The 22,164-nt window shown below is 39.9% G+C and overlaps 1 protein-coding gene across 1 annotated transcript in view; it reads right to left on the reverse strand.

The window, feature by feature from the left end:
* Positions 1 to 21,550, reverse strand: part of PDK (pyruvate dehydrogenase kinase) — a 95,060-nt gene extending 73,510 nt beyond the window's left edge. The window contains exons 1-2 of the mRNA XM_089405993.1: positions 21,300 to 21,550; positions 20,946 to 21,226 (exon numbers count right to left, since the gene is read on the reverse strand). Of these exons, the coding sequence (XP_089262119.1) occupies positions 20,946 to 21,194 (249 nt within the window). The 5' untranslated portion in view covers positions 21,195 to 21,226; positions 21,300 to 21,550. The remainder of the gene's footprint in view (positions 1 to 20,945; positions 21,227 to 21,299) is intronic.
* Positions 21,551 to 22,164: the final 614 nt, after the last annotated feature.

Consider the following 22,164-nt stretch of genomic DNA (forward strand, 5'->3'; position numbering starts at 1 on the left):
CCATTCCACCCACTGAGTTGGTGCGGATTGCAGTGAATGGCCTCCCCCGTTCATGGTTGAACTTTGCTGATGGGGTTTGTGCACGTGAGACCCTTCCCACATGGGAGAGGTTTTGGGATGATTGCATTCAGACAGAGATCAGGAAAGGTCAGCTTGGGGCAGCCAAGCCAGTTGAGCAGGATGAGGATGTAGCACTGGTGGCAGGAGGCAAGAAAGGCAAAGGGAAGAAGCAGGCTTCCACAAGCAGTGGTGGGGGCAAAGGCAAAGGTAAAGGTAAACAGGGGAACACACAGAAGGACTATTCCAAGGTGAAGTGTTGGAATTGTCAAAAGATGGGACACTATGCAGTTGTGTGTCCGGAGAAGAAGAAGAAGAAGGGGAAGAACCAGGACGTGGCAGCTTCAGCAGAGATTGAGGACTTTGCTGGTCGTTTTGACCGAGAGTTTGCGTTCACTACGTGTGAGTCCTCTAGTGCAGGATCACCTGCCACACAGGTTCAGAGGGAGCATGCTTTTCCCTCGATTAGCGGAGCATCTTCAGGTATCTGGTATGTGGACAGTGGGGCTTCACGTCATATGACAGGAGTCCGTGAGTACTTCTCAGAGCTTTCAGAGAGTGGCACTGATATCGAGGTAGTACTCGGTGATGACAGAGTTGTTAGAGCAGTCGGGGTGGGGACAGTGACATTTCAGAGGGAGTCCAAACCTCCCTTGAAGGTGTCAGAGGTTCTTTATGTGCCAGGGATGAGGAAGAACCTCATATCCATCTCAGCTTTGGAGGACAGAGGATATGAGGTACTGTTCAGGGGAGGACAGGTGTTGATGTATCCCAGGGGCACTCCAGCTGATTCAGCTAGAGTGATAGGTGTACGCCATGCAAAGGTGTACAAGTTTGCATTTCAGCCCCTTTTGGCATTGAGCAGTAGTACCGACAGCAGAGCTAACAGTTCTGAGCTGTGTGAGATTTGGCACCGCAGGATGGGACATATGTATCATGGAGCCTTGAGGACATTGCGGGAGATCACTACAGGTGTGCCAGATTTCAGTACTGATCACTTTGATACTTGCAGAGGTTGTGCGATGGGCAAGTTTGCCAAATCCCCTTTTCCCAGCAGTGACAGCAGAGCGACGGGGATACTTGATTTGATTCATTCCGATGTGAGCGGTCGGATGTCTCATGTTTCCTTGAGTGGATATGAGTACTACGTTTTATTCATTGATGATCACTCCAAGAGGACCTGGATTTATTTCTTGAAGACCAAGAGTGAGGTCTTCAAGCGGTTTCAGGAGTTCAGAGCTCTTGTGGAGACACAGACAGGTCGGAAGATCAAGTCCCTGAGGTCGGACAATGGAGGAGAGTACACCCTTGGAGAGTTTGTTGACTATTGTGCGGAGGCAGGCATTAGGAGGGAGTTCACTGTTCCTTACAACCCCCAGCAGAACGAGGTTGCGGAGAGGAAGAACAGATCCATCATAGAGGCTGCCAAAGCCATGATACATGATCAGGGGTTGCCATTGTTCTTGTGGGCAGAGGCCTGCAACACAGCTGTTTACTTGCAGAACAGGAGTCCGCATCGTGCCTTGGGGCACATGACTCCGGAGGAGGCTTTCTCTGGGAAGAAGCCTGATATTGGTCATCTTCATATCTTTGGATGCATTACATACTCCTATATACCCAAGGAGAAGAGGACCAAACTAGAGCCCACCGCAGAGAAGGGTATCTTTGTGGGCTACAGTGAGACCTCAAAGGCCTTTCGGATTTACATTCCTGCACAGAGGAGAGTTGTTGTCAGACGGGATGTGAAGTTCGAGGAGGACAGGGCCTTTAGGAGGTCATGGGAGTTAGAGTATCTGGATCAGCCAGACCCTCAGCAGCAGTTGAGTCAGTCGCAGGGATCCAGTGGGCAGGGATCAGGAGGTACATCTATGAGGATGTCAGGTCCGTCAGTGAGCAGTGGCTCATCGAGCCAGAGGGGTGGTGCTCCGGGCAGCATGCAGAGCAGTTCACTAGGGAGTCCACTGATGGACAGTTCACACGGTACCTCAGCTTCTACAGGTTCAGGTGCAGGCAGGAGGACAGCAGACAGACAGTCAGGAGTTCAGGCTACTGATGATGATGAGGAGGAGTTTCATTCGCCGGTGGGAGAAGTGCGCTCAGGGAAGAGGAAGCCCAAGTGGCTTCAAGACACCTTGAGAGATGCCACATCTGTTGCTGAGCCGAAGAGGCCGGTCAGAGAGAGTAGACCACCTGAGAGGTTTTGTAGCTATATGGCGATGGTTACCAACATCCTTGACTCTGAGCCTTCTAGCTATGAGGAGGCAGCTAGCCAGCAGGTCTGGAGAGAGGCCATGCAGGAGGAGTATTCTTCTATCATGAGGAATGATGTTTGGGAGGTGGTGCCAAGGCCTGAGGGCAAATCCGTGGTTACTTCCAGATGGCTTTACAAGGTAAAGCATGCTGCAGATGGCAACATTGAGAAATTCAAAGCGAGGTTTGTGGCTAGAGGGTTCTCCCAGGTAGAGGGAGTTGATTATGAGGAGACCTTCGCTCCCGTGGCTCGATATACTTCGATCCGCTCGATTATATCGATAGCAACAGAGATGGGTTGGAAGATCCACCAGATGGATGTGAAGACCGCATTTCTCAATGGCTTCATACAGGAGGAGGTGTACATTGAGCAACCACAGGGCTTTGAGGTGCATGGGAAGGAGTCCCATGTGTGCAGACTGAAGAAGGCCCTTTATGGCCTGAAGCAAGCTCCCAGAGCTTGGTACTCCAGGATAGATACATATTTGCAGGGGATGGGTTTCACAAAGAGTGAGACAGATCCGAACCTTTACTTTATTGTGATTGGTGAAGAGCCTCTCATTCTGGTGCTGTATGTGGATGACTTGATCATTACAGGTGCAGAGAGACTCATAGAGCACTGCAAGAGAGATCTTGCGGCGGAGTTTGAGATGAAGGACATCGGTTTGATGCATTACTTTTTGGGTTTGGAGGTGTGGCAGGAGGAGGGGCATTTCTTCCTGGGGCAGGGGAAGTATATTGTGGACATCCTTAGCAGATTCCACATGGAGGATTGTAGACCCATGTCGACACCGATGATCACCAACTGGAAGAAGCTTCATGCTTCGGATTCCGAGTTGGTGGATCCCACATTGTACAGGCAGCTGATTGGTTCCTTGATGTATTTGGTCAACACTAGACCAGATATCTGTTTTGCAGTCAACACGATGAGTCAGTTTATGTGTGAGCCTAGGAAGGTTCACTGGGTGGCTGCAAAACACATTTTGCGGTACTTGCAGGGGACAGTGGATTATGGTCTGGACTACAGGTAGGGAGATGGAGTGAGATTGGCAGGATACACTGATTCTGATTGGGCAGGTTGTGCTTCTGATAGGAAGAGCACTTCAGGGTGCTGTTTTGGGTTGGGTTCAGCAGTAGTGTCATGGTTCAGCTGGAAGCAGCAGTCAGTAGCACTGAGTTCAGCGGAAGCAGAGTATATGGCAGCCAGTCTAGCTAGTTGTGAGGCTATCTGGCTTCGCAAGATGTTGTTTGGCTTATTTGGTCAGTCGTTGAGACCTTCAGTGATTTACTGTGATAATCAGAGTTGCATTAAACTCACGGAGAATCCAGTATTTCATGACAGGTCAAAGCATATCGGGATCAGATATCATTTCATCAGAGACTATGTTCAGAAGGGAGCTGTGAAGCTTGAGTATATTTCCACTGATGAGCAGGTTGCAGATATTCTTACCAAAGCCTTACCACGGGGCAAGCATGTCTACTTCAGAGACAAGATGGGTGTGGTGAGGAACACCTTCCTCGGTAAGAGGGAGTGTTGAAATTTGGTACCGGAGGACAGGTGGTTCCCTAAGGCTTTGATCTTTGGCCTAGGGAAAAGTGTCCAAAAGAATTTAATTTTTCTCCTAAAGTAACTTTATAATTTTATAAAGTTAAATCTAATTTAAAAGTGACTTTAAGTGATAAAGTTACTAAGTCTAATTTTAAAGTGACTTTTATAAAGTCAATGAAAAATTAGAAAGGAAAAGTGACTTTGGAAATAAATGACTAAGTGGGTCTTTATTAAAGTGGGGTGAATTAAAAAATAGAAAGTGAGATTTAAATGAGCATTTAATCTCAGCCATTGATCTAAATCTATTTCAGCCATTGGATTTAGAGATCACCCAAAAGTCACTTGGATCACCCAAAAGTCACTTGGAGTTATATTAAAGGAGGAAAAGGAGAAAAAGGTCATTCATTCTTTCATGAGCAGATTGGGAGAAGGAGAGCAAGAGAGATTTCTGAGCAGGGAGGAGAAGGAGACAGCAGCTTGGCACACATTCCAAGGCAGCAGTTGAGCAGATTTGTACAGCTGATTCAACACATAGTGAAAGGCAGATTTTTGCACAAAAATCGAGGATCAGTTTGCTGATTTTTCTGCACACAAAACGGAGGCCGTACAGCATTTATTGCTGTCCTGTTTGCTGTAATTTCCAGATCGCTGTGAGGCACGGGAAAGGAGATAAGTTGTAAATTTGCTTGCTGATTTTTGCTGAATAATTCTCACTATAAAAAGGCAATTTTCAGAAATAAAGAAGAGCTCTCAAACTGGTTTTTCCCAAGAATTGTAGGGGGTTTTTCCAGGGTCAAGTTGACCAAAAATATCAGTGTTTTAATGTGTTTTAATGGCTATTTTTGATTGCTGATTTTTAATTCTGCAATTTCCAGCATTCTGAAAAATTTCCAGAATTTGTGTTTTCAGCAATATTTATTTTTTTCAGTCTGTTAAATGTATGGTTATGGGAATGGGCATTTAACTACATGGGAGAAATAAGGAGAAACTGAAAACCGGGGTGGGAAAACAGAAATTTCTACAAATGATTCCTCTGTTTTAATTCTTCTTGCTGTAGCTGAGATTCGAGCTGCAAAAAATCAATTTTCTCTTGTGCATTTTGTAGACAGACCTGAATGTTTGTGAGAGAAACTTTGCTGACTTTTAATGTATCATGAGTAGTAGACAATATCAGAGTTTTGAGGAATTCTAATACTTCATTGATTCTAGCCATTTTTTTTCTTCAATGTCAGAATTACACCTTAAAAAACTGAACACAACTACTACTCAATGCAGAAAAGTAATATCACTCATAGTACATAGCAATATCCTTTATAAATGTGCAGCAAATGATCAGTGTGCAACCAGCAAGCACCAATTACAATCCATTACATAAAAATGACCAGCACTATGTTCTGACAATACAGCGGACTAAACTTTTCTCCACAAAAGATTACTTTCATTTGTCAAAACAATAACAGCCTTTATACAGCCCACCAAACTCTTATGCAACAGTCGAATCAAGGAATCAATGCATATATATGTAGACAAAAATTATAGTGAGTTTTAAATACAATGCCACACTGGGCCAGCAACAACTACAAACTTGCTTGGATCCTTCAAATACTCCTTCACTTTCAAAGCAGAAATGATGGCTATCAAAACTTCAACAACTATAGCACCATGTCATGAACAGGACTTGAATGCTCATATATAAATACTTTGACTAGGGTACAAATCAATATTCTCTGATCTTGCCACTTTCTTCAAAGAAAACAATAGTCCGATATAAGAAACCCAACTGGAATAACTAAGAGAAAACCACAAAGAGTCTTGAGTTTGTATGGTTTGGTCCACTGTAGTATTTTAACAAACAGTTTGTGTATCAAATGCTATAGGTGCATTCCTTGTTGTTGGCTCATGTAAATACATAATATGCTGGGACAAATACTTGTGGAAGAACTTCAAAATATTAATTTGATATCAACTTTAGACCCAGCAAGCATAAATAATACTAATAACAAGTGTAGCAACCACAAACTTCTTCACTCTTCACTGAAATACATGTTCAGAATTTACACAATGATGTTGTAGATGCTAGCATACCAGCCATTAACTATTTTAATAGATAAAGGGGAGAGCTAGTACACAATCTCATAAACCTCGGAACCAGGAAATAATCATGAAACTATTGATCTTCAGTTCAGCAGCCAGCAACCACGGCCTCATGGGTTTCATATAACCAGCACATCCTCTTCTTCACAGTGTTCAATGCATCCCTTGAAACCATCGACTATTCCACTCCTTTCATCATCATTCAATGCAGCATTCCAATGGACCATCTGGCACATCTCTTGAAGAAATTTTAATGTTCAACTAGCATGGTCTCCATGGACATTTCAACGCCCGGCAGGATCATGTAAACCGCCTTTAAAAACCAAGAGAGACTGCATCTCCTGCTTCAAACAACCATGGACTACGCCAAAAACAGACGATAGAATACACAAAACAAGTATGCAACAATTGAAAATCCGAATGACAAAACTCAGTGTACCCTTTTGCAAAACACCAGCTATAATCCACCTCTCTTGCTGCAAGGATCCATATTGCGTGCCTGATTTCGTCATTGTAGTCATTTTGTGTGGGTGATGGTTCTCTCACCTCTCGGGCTCATATAATTACATCATTGATATGGAAATAGAAACAGAGTCACAACTAAAAGCAAGACTTCATTGTAGGTAAGACCAGCTTTAGAGCGCTAAGTGGATTTAATTACTGACAGTCCACTTGACATAAAATTCCAACCAGATGCAGTGAACGGTGTTATATAATTTCATTACACAACACGGCGATGCGAATCAGGGCAAAGAGCATCACGCGGCGATGTGTCCAATCAGCAGAATTATCCAAACGCATTGTTCAACGATATTCACAAGACAGGCAATGGCTTCAACGCATTTTATATGCCAACAACTTCAACGCATACAATGATCCCAGCATTACAATGATAGTCGCGTAATCACAAAGGCAGCGTAAGTACAATGTAATACCAGCGTTATATAATACCTGCGACGGCTACCAACATTTCTATTCCTGGTCACACGACACTCTTTTACTTCACTTTCGGAATACCAGTTCTTCCACCAAGCCCTCAAACTTCGAATAAAATTAACCTGTTCGCAACAGGTAAATCCACCAAAGCAGTTCGATGCGCTGTTTCATACAAGGAGAGGAGCGAGCGCAGTAGAAAACGAGGAGAACAATTTCAGAAACAATATGGCATCGATCCTTTTCCTTGACATCAACTCAGGTGGTTGCCCAGCATCATTGCATCTAGGACGATGGCTAGACTTATATAGTGGGACAGGTTCTGTTGGTATTGAAGCTATCAATAGAGGTTGTGCAGAGGTGCATTTTGTTGAGATGAACCCTTGGGTTGTGGAGAAAGTCTTGAAGCCAAATATAAAACACACAGGATTCGAGGAACAGTGAACTATACATATGGTGATGGCACAGGCTCACAGACATTAAGCCTTGGTATAGGAGAAATGCATTACTCTCACGGTCATGGAGGCGATATTCCGACCAGTTCTGCAGGATTTGCAAATACACTGAAGTCGTCCCTCTCTCAACGCAGCAGTGTTCCTTCACGCAGGTATGGGAATGTTTTCTGAATTTAGGCAGCAAGAAAACAGTGGATAGACTGCGCAGTAGGCACGCAGAGAGGTAGTGGACCACGATGATTATGCGCAGAAGACGCACAGAGAGGCAGTGGACATACAATGGTGCAGACAATGGCAGACAAAGGTTATCCAGAGAGCCCAGAGAGCGCGGAAAGGAACATTATGCACAGTCCAGGGAGAGTAGAGGGCACAGAGAGAAAATATGGCAGAAAGACTGATACAAGGAGTTACAAAGGCAAGAATACTAAAAATAGGCCCTGCTCATAAAGACCATAAAACAAATGGCTCAAAGAAATTATGCAAGGCAGGAATACACCTGCTCTGATACCATGTTAAAGACACACATGGTAGCAAGAGAATCTGAAGGATAAAACATGAGAATACTTTTTTTATTAACAAGTGATATACATTTATAGTACATGGTTTTACCGTTGGGTTCCACATCCCAAGGTCTCTTTGACTCCTTTTGTCTATTCGGCTTCCACACTAACCCATTGAGGATTAGGTGTCCAACAAATTTCATCATCGTAAATTCAGGGAGGCCTTAGAAATCGAAAAGAGACCTGTTAATTTAAATAGAGATGATGGTTGGAGTATTAGCAGAAACTGGATTCCTGGGCTTTCTTCTTAAAAGAAAAAAATCTTATAGATTATTTTATTTTTTTTTTTTTTTTTGTAATTTTTATTCATTAATGAGGTTATTTAATATAATATCATATTCATTAATGAGGTTATATAAGGTGTTTTATCATTTTTATAAATTAAAATCAATTCAATTTAATTTAATTTTTTTTTTTTATATGGTAATTTATTCTCTTTAATTAGTTTTCCCTTAACCTTGTGGTAAAATCCCTTTCTATTTTTTCCCTATTCAATATGATTATATTATATCGTTTTATAAGGTTGACTATCAAATATTAATTAATAATTATTTGAATAAGATTAAAATATTAGTTCCTTTTAGAATATCATTTATTGATAGTACCCAATTTATGACTCTTAAAATTATTTTTAATATATATTAATTAATTTAGTTATAAAGGGTTATTATTTTTCTAAATTATAACTTTTTACATCATTAATTTATCCAAAAAATATAATAATAATAACCGTTTTAATTATTTCCCTTCCTTTTTGGTCATTAACCTTTTCTATTTCCTACCCTGATTCAAACTAGCTGTTATCCCTAATGGTTAGTTAGCAGCTCTCTACATCTATTTATCTAAATGCCTAGATCAGATCCCTCATCTTGTCCTGAAGATGAACCACACTGGCTGGTTCGAAACGCGTCGATGAGAATCTCTCTTATGTGATTTCTTCCGAAAGATGTTATGATAACTAGAGATATTATCACCTTGTACAATTATATTGGTGCAAAGGTGGAAAAACGATGGGAAATGCTAAACATTCCATTGCATGCCTTAGAATATGTTCTGACACTAAATACTATCATCCATCATGGATTTCGACACCAACACCTGGGGGGGAGTAGAAAAAAACCACACCTAGATCCAGAGGTTCTATCTAGTTATATGAAAGCATTGGATAAATTAGTCCCTGATGAGGAGGAGTCTACCATGCTACAGAAACAATTGAGCAACTCTACGCTTGGCACTAGTCCATTTGGGAGCAATCATGCAATTATAGATCAAGAGAATTTCTCGTGGTGGAACATGCATGGAGGTGCTACTCCACTTCTACAAACTTTGGCATTGCGAATGCAATCACAGGTGGTAAACACTTGTTCTGCATAGAGGTGTTAGAGCTCTTACTCTTTCATCCACAGTGTTAAAAGGAACAGGTTAAAATTAAACCAAGAAGAGAGCTTGGTTTATGTTCACTACAACTTGCGATTGTTGTCCCATACCTGTGCTGATGCAAAGACTAATAAAGACTTTAAGCTTTGGGACAAAAATCCAGAGGAGGCCAATTTGGAGGATGGATTGTTGCGATTAGAGCAATTGGAGGATGCTTTTATCTAGGACAATGATGATCGAGCTGAGATGCCACCCCCAATCGGTTCCCAGGTTCCATGTTTCAACACCAACAACAGGGGCTTTGGGACAAAAATCCAGAGGAGGCCAATTTGGAGGATGGATTGTTGCGATTAGAGCAATTGGAGGATGCTTTTATCTAGGACGATGATGATCGAGCTGAGATGCCATCCCCAATCGGGTCCCATGGTTCCCAAGTTCCATGTTTCAACACCAACAACAGGGGCTTAATCTTCATCAGTTCCACTACCACAACTTCCACAGCCACCATCTTCTTCACTACCACCATATGGAGGCTCACATACTATTTGTGGTGGAAGGAAGAGAGATTAGTAGATATATTCACAATTTACTACTTTTGTCATACTTGTAGTCTTGTTGTGAATTTGAACTTTTCTGTCTTACTCTTCCTAGTTGATTGTGTACTTGGTGGTGGCCAAGTGGCCCACCTGTAAACATTATTAATTGAATTTTGGGCATGACTCATGTTGACAGTTGCTCACTTGCTAGATAAGTTATTTGAATGTTTTATGATTTTATCTTATTAATGTTTTATGTTTTATGATATGCTTAAAAATTTGATGTATATTTGTAATTGCTAGAATCTAGATGGTTGATGCTCGAATAAGTAATCATTGATGTACAATGGACGTTGTATCTATCTTGATTTATGTACAAATATGCATGTTTTCATATCTTCTACAAATAATTTGGTATTTTGGATGTTTTTTTTAATATAAATGCAAAAAAATATAAATATATATATAGTAGACGCTTCCAAGACACTTCACTTCCTAGATTTTTGGAAAATGACGCTTTCGATCCTTCACTTCCAAAAAACGTCCCCCTTCATACCTGCTACATGCAACATTGCTATGGTATAACTTGGTTAAAGATGTCCACATCTCAAAGGCATACTTCTTCCTCATCACATGAGGTATAATATGGTCTCTAATGGAGTTTAGGATTATTCTCTTGGCCTTCACGTTCTTCTTATTAAACCTAGCCAACTGAGTAGGATCTTAAGGGAAATTAGATGACCTTCTCTGTGATGTCCCACAACTCGTATAATAGGTGGTCTCTGATGGAGTTCAGGATTATTCTCTTGGCCTTCACGTTCTTCTTATTAAACCTAGCCAACTGAGTAGGATCTTAAGGGAAATGAGATGACCTTCTCTGTGATGTCCCACAACTCATGCTCAAATAATATAACAATCTGCTCCTTCAATGGGTTGAAATTTCCTACCCAATCCAAACTGTCCTCATAACGTAACCGAGTAATCATCTCAAACCCCACTGACCAACAATAATTTTCACACTTTTTTATTATTTTTTTTTAAATGGGCCTTTCTTTTTCCTCTTTTCCCCTTTTTTTAATCATCCCCCCTTTTTTACTCAAAGATTGCCCCTAAAAAAAGAGAATTCCTCTCGGCCCCTAAAAAAAATTCTAGCTCGTATGATCCCACCCAACCTGGCTCCGACATGAACTCAACACCTGTAATTCCAAGATCGATTCAAAGTTGGAGCTCTGATACCATGTTAGAATTTCCCATGAACATAGCACCCGATAATCGGGTCCCGACAATTATTAACTGAACGAATACACGGCTAAGTTCCTAACCAAAAATATTTGGCGGAAGCAGAATTACTCAATATGAATCACACAAATAGATTTTTGCCCAATCAACATTTCTTCATTAATAAATTAATCACAGAACTTACTTGGGCTCTCGTCCTGGGATAATGACCCAACTGAGAAAATACAAATTACAAAATTGATCACCAACCTCTATGCACTCTCTTTGACCCAACACACGCTCATTGAGAAGCCCCTCTCAATCTTGTGTTGTTGTTGTGTCTTAGACTCAACACTTAGGCTCAATTTATAACTTTCCTAAGATAAGATTGATAGCCAAAATTAGCTCGCCCAGTTAACTGAATATAAGTGACTTTAGTTAGCTTTTCTATCTTTAGCTTTCTTTACTTTAACTCTAGTACAAGTCATAAATTTAGTTTGTTTTACATGCACATCTCATGCATGTCACATACAACACATTCACATGCGTGCAACTCACTTGCACACTTTGTATGTCGCATGCAAGCTCCTAAGGAGGCGAATCAAGGTCCTTCTAGTCAAGACACAAGACTATAAGTACCTTCCAAGCTACAAAACTCAACATGTGGTAACATATAACAACCAAGAAATAGCCTATAATTGATAGATTCAACAAAGGATGGAAGGATGTGAAGGGGTAAGCTAAGAGAGAAAGGATTTTTTATGGTTTCTAATGGTTTTATGCAGTGAAGAATGACCCGTATTAGACCTGCGAATACTCGCGGATTTTGGCGGGTTTTATACTGAGCCAAGTCACTCGCATAGAACTCGCGTTTAAGCCCCGGACTCAACAGGTATCTTATAGAACCCGTCTCCCGTATAAGACCCGCGGGTATTCTATAAGACCCGTATTGGACCCCTATAGAACCTGTAGGCTGTCAAGCCTCAAAAGGCACAGTTTGTTCAATTTTTATTTTTATATTTTTTCTTTTTTGGAAATGAGGTGGAGGGAAAGGGAAATTGGAGGGAAGAAAAGCTTTATAAACACTTCTCTCCCTTCCATTTGTCATTCACTTGTCATTTGAGTGTTTGGCTAATTTGTATGAGTGTTGAGTGATTCCATTGCATAGTGAAGGAGCTCTTGGAGGAGGCTAAAGGAGGCTTCATTGAATCAGGCCCAACTTTAGGTAGGCTTCATGAACCTTGTTTGAATGTTTTCCATGTAATTTTTTTGTATTCAATTTAGTTTTTTTTTTTTTTTGAAATTTTTTTGTATATTTGCATTTTTTTTTATGTTTGGGCCTGTGTTTGAGTTTCTCAGACACACAAGGTCGCTGTGTGGCTGAGAAACTCAGTCCTCCTCAACCCGCAGGCCCTGTGGCTGAGTTTGTCAACCACACAGCGGCCTTGTGTGGTTGGGAAACTCAGCCACAGGGCCAAAAAAATTGCAAATTAAAAAAAAAATCATAACCAAAAAAAAAAAAAAAAATTTTCTTCCACATTCTGTCACTACGCCACCAAAGGGTTCTAGAAAGTCTCATGATCCGACATGGGCACATGGTCAACGAATCATTGCCAGTAATGACCACCATGTCAAGTGCAATTATTGCAATGCCACAATGCATGCAGGCATAAACAGGTTGAAATACCACCTAGCCAAAATTCCTGGGAATGGTGTGGGATGTTGTCAAAATTGCCTTGATGAAGTCACTACTGAAATGGCAGCTGCTTTGGAATCCATTAAAGAAGAAAGTTCTAAGAGGGCAAAAAGGAAGGATGAGATTGTTGGGATAGGTAGATCTTCATCTCAGAGTGAAACACAGATTCAAAGTCCAAGTATTGGTAACTCCTCTTCAAGTGTTGTGGCAAACAGGAGTATAACCTCTTCTTTCTTCAGTCCTCGTACAACTCCAGGATCTCAACCAACCTTGGATAGTTTTAATGAAAAGAAGAGGAAAGAGGCATATATGGCAGTGAGGAGGTTTTGGTACCATAACAACCTTTCATTCAACTATGCAAAGTCTTATTTTTATCAGCCCATGGTGGATGTCATTGCAAGTGCTAACCCTGGATACAAAGCCCCGTCTTATAATGCACTTAGGGGGAAAGAGCTAAATGAGGAGCTTGAGTCTGTCAAGGAACAACTGGAAAGCATTAAAAGCTCGTGGAAATTTACAGGTTGTACAATTATGTCTGATGGGTGGACAGATCAGAAAGGTAGAACAATAATAAATTTTGTTGTAGCTTGCCCTAAAGGAAACATGTTCCTAAAATCCATTGATGCATCTGCAAATGTAAAAGATGCACATTTGATTTTTTCATTGTTGGCTGATGTGGTGGAGGAAGTTGGGGTTACAAATGTTGTCCAAGTAATCACGGACATTGCAAAAAATTATGTGGTAGTTGGAAGGTTGCTTTGTGCCAAATATCCCACCATTTTTTGGACTCCATGTCCTGCCCATTGCATAGACTTGATGCTAGAGGACATTGGGAAGTTGGAGTGGGTGCAAGATGTTGTGCAAGAATGCAAGCAAATTACCAAGTATATTTATAATAATGCTTGGGTGTTGAACCTTATGAGGGAATTCACACAGGATGAGCTTGGTCGCCCAGCTGTCACACGGTTTGCTACAAAATTTATTTCCCTCCAAAGCCTTTTGTATGAGTACCAAGCTTTGAGAAGAATGTTTTGTAGCCAGCAATGGGTATTTTGGAAAGATGGCACAAAACCAGAAGCATTGTCTGTGAAAGCACCTGTCTTTGGTGATAGTTTGTGGGACAAAGTCACTGAGATTGCCAGCTTCATTGAGCCCCTTGTGAAAGTCTTGAGATTGATGGATGAATCGAAACCTGCAATGGGATATATTTACGAGGGCATGGGCAAGGCCAAAGAGGCCATCAAGACTTTCTATAAAGGAAACGAATCTAAATATCTCCCTATATGGCAAATTATTGATTCCAGGTGGGATAGGCAACTACATTCACCATTGCATGCAGCAGGAGCATGTCTCAATCTGAGCTTATTCTATGATGAGGAGTCTAGCATTCAAAGAGATCCCGAGGTGATGAGAGGTGTTATGATATGCATTGAGAAGATGTTCCCGGATCAAGATATTCAGGACAAAATCAACATATAATGAGATATGTACAAGGAAGCATCTGGCATGTTTGGATTCAACTCAAGCCAACGTCTCAAGGACAAGAAAATGACTTGTAAGTGCAAATTGTTAGAACTTAGCTTGTAATTTTGCCAGTTCTCTTTTATATGTTTGGCATTGCAAACTGATAATCTTTGTTGTTAACTAAGTCACCTGACACGGGGATTCAGGATTCGTAGGATTCGGGATTCGTAGTATCGGGTTCGGACACGTTGACCCCTCGGAACAGGACACGTAGGATTCGTTATATATTATTTTATTAATATATATATATATATATATATATGTATGTATGTATATATTAATTATTAGATATTTATTACACAAATTTTAATTAATGATACAAATTTATTTATCATTAATTTCAAACATTGGGTACTTATGCTATGCCATCTCATGCACTTATGAATGTGGATAACCATATGAACCTCATGGCCTTCACAAAGAGTTTATTCAACACATGCCATAAAAGAAACTTTGATGCATGTATGGACTCTGACCTTTTCAATGCAACATAAAACTTCAACTCTTTTTGTTTTAACACAATGCCATACGTATGACCAGAATGACCAACGAACCAGATAAAAGCATTCAACAAGTAGCATAAGACGTCATACCAAATTCAACGCTCCATTGCATAGACAATTACACCATTCAACCTTCAATTCAATGCAGCGTTCAACAAGAGTCAAGGGTACACAGTGAACACATACTTGAATGCACAGACCGCTTTCAAATTCATCACACGAACTATCAAACAGCTCAAACAATGCAGACCCAAATGATAAACAGCGTGAATGAAATGAAGAAATGCGGCCTTTTTTAACCTGCGGCAGTCACTTTTCTGGGATACGAATCCTGGAATCATGATTCACTGGCCAAAATCGGGATTCGTTTAGGATTCGAAGAATCCGAGTTTAGGATTCGATTTTTGGGCGAATCGTACCGGACACGCATGATTCCGGTTCGTCGGGCTATATGGACGAATCCGGTTATTTAGGTTGTTAATTTTTTACAGCTCATTGGTGGATAGATTGTGGCACTGAGGCACAACAATTACAACAATTTGCCATCAGAGTTCTGAGTCAACCCTACAGTGCTTCTTCTTGTGAGCGCAATTGGTCAATGTTTGAGCACATCCACAGCAAAAAGAGAAACAGTTTGGAGCATGAGAGGTTGGAGAAGTTGGTTTTCATCTACTACAACCTTCGAATGCTCACAAAACAAGTGCAACCAAAGGATATAGATCCAATTTTATTGGATACTATTGATTTAGAGTTTGATTGGGTTGTGGAGGAGGAGTCCTCTGATTTGAGTTGGCTTGATGAAGAGACTGAGGATCTCTCTAGTTTGCCATCTCAAATGGAGACTCCAAATACACCTGCCTCACAGTTGCTTCAACCTTCCGATGTTAGCACTAGCTCCACGAGGGCTTATTGTAGGCGTAGTCATCCATGAGTGATGAGACTCAAGATTGTTATGAACTTATGAGACAATCATTTATCATTTATGACATATGTATTTGAATTTTGAACTTACTGACATTTTTTATTTTAATTATGGAATCATGAGTCCTTTTCTTATTCAATATCTAAATGTTTTGCTTACATAATTTGAATATGTTATGTTGTATTTTAATAGATATGAGATGATGTTATGAATTATTGCATATATTGTGGTTTTTAAAAATTATAAGGATTGGAATTGTCATTAATTTTTTTTGTGCTTAAATTTTACCATATTTTAACGTTTTTTTGTATTTTGACGAGTCTTATACGAGTCTTATAATGGTCATTCCCGAGTCTTATACGAGTCAATGAGTCAATGCCGTGACGAGTCAATGCGCACTCCTTTAGAGAGAGAGGAGAGAGTGAAATGTGACGATGAGAAAGTGAAAGTGACTTCCCTCTAACAATTCCAGTGCACTCTTTATCTGAAATTTTCTTTAAGATCCTACATGGTCCTATCTTGATCTTCAACTTGTTGTATGTTCCTCTTGGAAAACTTTCCATTCTTACATGTGCTAACAAATGGAATTGTTACCCAAAAAAAAATTCCTAACACAAAATGGGATAATCGGGGTGACGCTTGGATCCTTTATGCGTATCTCTTTCCCTTCATTTCACTTCAGATCAAGAGCATTCTTTTAACTTCACTGGACAGCGAACAGTTGCTTGAATGTTGTGTGCACTTTCATGAATGAGCAAAGAAACAGTGATGTGAAACTAACAATAACTATTAAATCAGCAGATTCAGAAGATGGGAATGTAATGGGGCAGATTTTGTTTTAAAACATTGGTTTCAGTCAAATAATATTGCTGATCTGACTTGAGATCAATCCACACTGGTAGCAATGGCATTTTTGTTTCAAATAATGATCAATGGAAGGTTGATTGAGCTTGGAGAGTCAGAGGAAGTTGTCATACAAAGGTCTGTTTATGACAAGGCTAGGATCAGCATGGCAGAATAATAATAATTGCTTTTCTGCACTCTCATGATCCTGTAGCATGATGACAGAAGTGAAAAGGTTCCTGGTTACTTGCAGCAGTCACAAGCATAGATATGCACAGAAGGTTACCCTCATCATTTGAAGTAAGGACTGCATTGACTGGTAATGATGTTGCTGATGTATCTTGGCCTTTATTCAAATTTCAGATAGGCTGGTAGCATAAATAATGAAAACCTTGTCTGTAATAAGTGCTATCAGTGTGTATGAGTCTCCTGGGTAAGAAGTTCATTAAAACTGAGGTATATTGGAGTTTGTTTGGCCTCAGGTCCTATTCCGCCTTTGTCTGTGCCATAGGTCAATGGTGAACATATCAGAGGGAAATTACTGCAAGCCTATCCTTGAAATGAAACAAGTTGGACAGCAGTAATGAAGGACTCATTTACAAAAAAAAGGAAAAAATGTTCAAAACAGACCTCCTAATGAGCAACTGTCATGCCCAGAAATTAGTTTGAAATAGGCCTCAGGCTTAGATTACAAAGCAGGGAGAATTAACATGGACTTGGAGCATATATGGATTCTGAAGTGTGACCAGTCTGTGGAAATTCGGCCTAAACAGCACATTCAGAACTGTTAAAGTGGTGGAACAGGAGACAAGTGTAAGGTTTGATTTAATAAGTGCATGTGGCTTATATATATATGGACACAGTGTGAAAGTGCAGGGCCGACCTAACTTAAAGGCTCTACCCAAAACCATTATATAGGCCGAATTGTATTATTTGATGATTTGAACCTTGGAGCCGGCCTGTATAGGTCTCAATTGCGGAGGTATTTTGAAGGTCTCTTTTCTGTTTGAGGGGTTTCATCACGCATTACTGTAGCGTAGCTTGCATCAGAAGATTAGAAGAGATTGTTATTTGGAGATTTTGGGGGTAAAAATACCCATTCTGAGACCTCGCATGTGCATATTTGAGCATTGCTCATATGAACTATTGGGTAAGCAAGAAATCCTTTTGAGTATTGGAAAATGTCCCACTTAGAGGATCATTTGTTCCACAAGCTGTCCCCTATTTGTGGATCTTGCTTGTGTTTTGTGTCACTGGAAGGATAGTTGGACAGTCTACTTGGCGTTTGATGATGGTTTGGGAGAACCCTTTGGGTAATGATGAGGCCACATGGGGGATTGTGTGCCCACATTGGAGAATGGATGTGGCTTTGAAAAGTTTTCTTTCAGTCCACTTGGGCAGTTTTGAAGTCACCTTGCAGATGAAGTATTACTTCTTGGGGCTTGTGTACCAAGTTCCAACTTCTGGGTAATTTGGGGGAGTTTGATTGCTGTTTTGGAGACTTGTAGAAGAATTCATGCACATCGAAGGGCCTTTGGAGGCTGGATGCTGCACCAGCACCCCTTGTTTCCCCTTTATTTGAGGAAAGGGTCATCTTTTGAGGGGCTTAATGTTACACATTATTTTATCACCATTAAGCAAATGACAGCAAATCTGGATCCCTCACTATCCAATGTAATGTTCCAAGCATTCCCCTACAAAGTTGGAAGTAAAACAATCCCAAAGACTACAAGAATTCTGGATTGCATTGCTCAAAAACCTATTTTTAAGCACTTGTGCAGTTTCCCTAGCCATTACCTGCGCAAGTGCAGATTTGACCATTGTGGCATGCGCAAGTTTGCGCACTGTCTTCCCTTATGAAATGAGAAAATCACTTAACAAGAGTAAAAAATAAAAAGTGATTTCTAGAAGCCTTGTTGGAGGAATATTTCCCAACTGAAAGCCTCGAGCCTCTACATACTTGGGCCTCATCCCTCTGTTTATGGAGAAAACTCCCTCCCTTTGTGGAACCCTAATCCCTCCTTTTAAGGATCTCATCCCTTGAGAAGAGGATCTCAAACCTCCTCCTCTTGGCCTATAAATTCAACACAGACTAGAGGGTGAAGGGGGGACTTTTGAATGTAAACTTATGTTGTTGGAATAGGGCTGGAAAGCTTGTCACCTAAGGGGAGGATTGGAGACCATTGGGAGGAGGCTTACATCATCAAGGCTAAGGTTGTATTGCTCCTTCTTATTCAAGATTAATACAAAAGAGTGTTTCTTTCCCACTATATTGTTCAATGGAGCTGATGTATTGTGTGTTTACTTCCATTTTTCCATTGATAATGATATTAGGTACTAGTTTCCTTGATCACTAGTATGGGTTTTATTGAGTCATTTATCTATCATATGCCTTTGATCCTTTGTTGTTATTATGTTTGCAGGTCTCCAAATTCTGAGCATTGAGGAGTATAGCATCAAACCATAGCGAGGATCTTCATCAGGCCATTTCGTTTTGAAAAGTATGGATTTCATATTCCAGCATTCTTACTTATGATTCACTAGGAATGAACTCAGGGAAAGATTTACTAGTTTGTTTGTTTGTTACTAGATTCAACCAATGAATCTAGGGAGATTGCGCTTGTCCGCTCACCTCTTAAGTATGAAACAGAGGTTGTAACAAATCACTTTCCAGTCTAAAGATCATCTGATCAATCTTCTCAGATAGTAAACTAATTGACGGGCTTTCCTAATAAAGGATTTAAAGTTCATATATAGAGGAACAAAAAATAAATCAGAAAGAAATTATGGATTCTCTCAATGATTATAGATCACAGAAAGCTAATCTTCGCAACATAATTCATGGAAAGCCTTAAATCAGTACATTAATGATTGACGTCTGGCTTTTGGTAAATGATGGGTCAGTTCTCTGTAGTTTACAAAACCAAAGAAATATATTCTAAGGTTAAAGCAAGTTGTAAAGGAAAAATGCCAACAAAGCACATGCAATTTCAGTATTCTATCTTTCAGAACAACACTGAAACTGTCCTGAATCATCTTAAGAATGAAACAGAGGTTGTAAAAAAATCTCTTTCCATTCTAAATATCATCTGATCAATCTTCTCGAATAGTAGCCTGATTGAGGGGCTCTCCCTACACAGGTTTTAAAGTCCAAAAATAAATCAAAAAGAAATTATGCATTCTCTGTAAGACTAAGAAAGGACTGTCTTCCAACAAACTTTGAAGTCCAAAAATATAATAACAACTAACAATTCTCAAATAAAATAAAAAGGAAGATAAACTATTGGCTGCCTCCAAGGAAAACTAAACAAATCAGTGAGTCTCCGTCTAGCTTTAAAGTCTAGAAATAGAATGACAAAATAAAATAATTTAAAGTCTAGAAATAAAATGACAAAATATAATAATTTGAAATGAAAAATTAAAAAAAAAAATAAAATAAAACGAAACATGAATTTGCAACCATGAAAATATAAATATATTAAAGATGGAAAAATAAATTAAAAACCAAATATACAGTAAAAAATACTAAAATTCTAAAATTCACAACAGAAACTTATTTTTCGGGGGACTGTGCTCAGGCAAAGCTTTAAAGCCCAGACAGAGGAAATCAAGAAGCGAATCAAATCAGAGGCAACATCTCTATAAAAATAACAAAATAAATATCTGCAAGTTTCAAAGGAAAACTAAAGAAATCGAAGACCTTTTTCCTTGCCAGTTTTAAATTCTAGAGATAGCTAATGTGAAACAGATATGTGTAGTGCTTCTTTCCTGCAAAAATCAGCCTATAAAAATAAATAATTAGATAATAGTTGGCCAGCGCATGTTAAAAACTAAAGTTAACAACGACTGGGGCGACAACCCTGGTAGGCAGGCAAAGAAATAAAAGAAGCAGAATATAGTAAAAAAATTGTAAAAATATGTCAACTGGAAACATTTGCTCATTTACAAGAAAATCGATAAATAAATCAGGGGCTATACTCGGGCAACTCTAAAAATCGGAAATTATTGACCGATTATAAATAATAATTAAAAAAACAAACAACAAACAAAAAAACAAAAAAAAAAACGAACAATATTTTGCAGCTTTAACAAAATATTAAAAATAGTGAACGAAAACAGAACGATAAAAGTGGAAAACAAATCGAGAAGAAATTGAGCATTTTCTTACTTAAAATAAAGAAAATTTTCATTTCTGTTAACATAAAATATGAAACAATTAGTCTTCGCCTGCACATAGAATAATAAGATTATAAGAATCTATCAAATCAAGAAGACATAATACCTTAAGCGTATAAGAATATTCTAAATCAAGAAAACATAAAACCTTTATATGATGGAAAACCTTTATAACATCGGCCTTCGATGAAAACCCGTGCGGTAAATTTTCGAGTTCAATGAGGCATATTTCAAATCAAGAAAACATAAAACCTTTAAAACATCGGCCTTCGATGAAAGCCCGTGCGGTAAATTTTCCAGTTCAATGACGCGATGCGCAAGCCTGACTGGCAACTCCTTGTGCAAAAACTGCGCGGAGTACAGTAAATTATTTTCATTGGGATAGGAGCCGAAATCCATCATGTGCTTCAGACTAACACCGGTTTGTTTCTTCAGGCTGCATCTGTGAATATCGTCCAGCAGGCTGCGGGATACCGATGCCGCTAACTTGTACATAGCCATGGCCGGCAGCGCCCAGGACAAACGACTGAATCCTCAACAAACTGCTTCACGGATCACAATTTCATAAGGAAAACTTCGCGACGCCGCGGCCGGAACGACTGAAGCCTCAACAAACTGCTTCACGGATCACAATTTCATAAGGAAAACTTCGCGACGCCGCGGCCGGTCCTCCATTAATATTCCCTAACGTATTTTCAACACGGCAGGCTGCGACATGGAAGGCGTAATGGAAGTGACTCAACTGAATTGCACAGACTTCGCGTCAGCCACAAGCTCGGAAATTCCAAATAGCAGCGAAAGACGAGCTAAATGCGGAAAAAACACGGCAGGCATGTGAAGGGTTCGGAGTTTGCCCGAGGTTTGGGTTTATGTTCATAATCTCATTAAAGACAGGTACATGACGTGTCTTGATGATGAGCGCGATGACTCGCTGGCATCTAATCCTGCAGTTGTCGTTCTTCGTTACGGGTCAAGAAAAACACGTGGCTTTCATTCGTTGGCTCGCTACGTTGATTGTTCGGACTCCATCGCTGAACGAGTTGACACGTGTCAATTAGTGTTTAGATAAGCATATCCTTCATTAGGAATTTGCCTTTTCAATAATGTTTGTTTAAGTTTCGTGCGATTGGCGTTAGGATTCCACGAGGCTGACTTGGACTTGTGGTGGGGATAGACATGGATGGCTCATTCCATTATTCATCTTCTTTTTTATAATGTTAGTTCAGCTTTTCTTCTCATCGGTTTTAGGATTCCAAGATGCTGACGTGGACGTGGAAAATGAGTTAGTACCTGTTTCTCCGATTCTATGTTTATTTGTCATGCCCCATACATGGTTTGTGATTTGCTGAGCCTACCTAAGTTTTATTTTATGGATACTTTATTGTTTCGTCAAAGAGGTGATGATATTGGACTTTCTATAGAAATGATGGGTCAAATATGGCCATGTACCAAGCTGTTGTCCGCATCCTCA

The sequence above is a fragment of the Pinus tabuliformis genome, chromosome 2_2, assembly GCF_031772625.1.
Source record: "Pinus tabuliformis cultivar Carrire ecotype Pingquan chromosome 2_2, CPIR1, whole genome shotgun sequence".
Lineage (NCBI taxonomy): Eukaryota > Viridiplantae > Streptophyta > Pinopsida > Pinales > Pinaceae > Pinus > Pinus tabuliformis.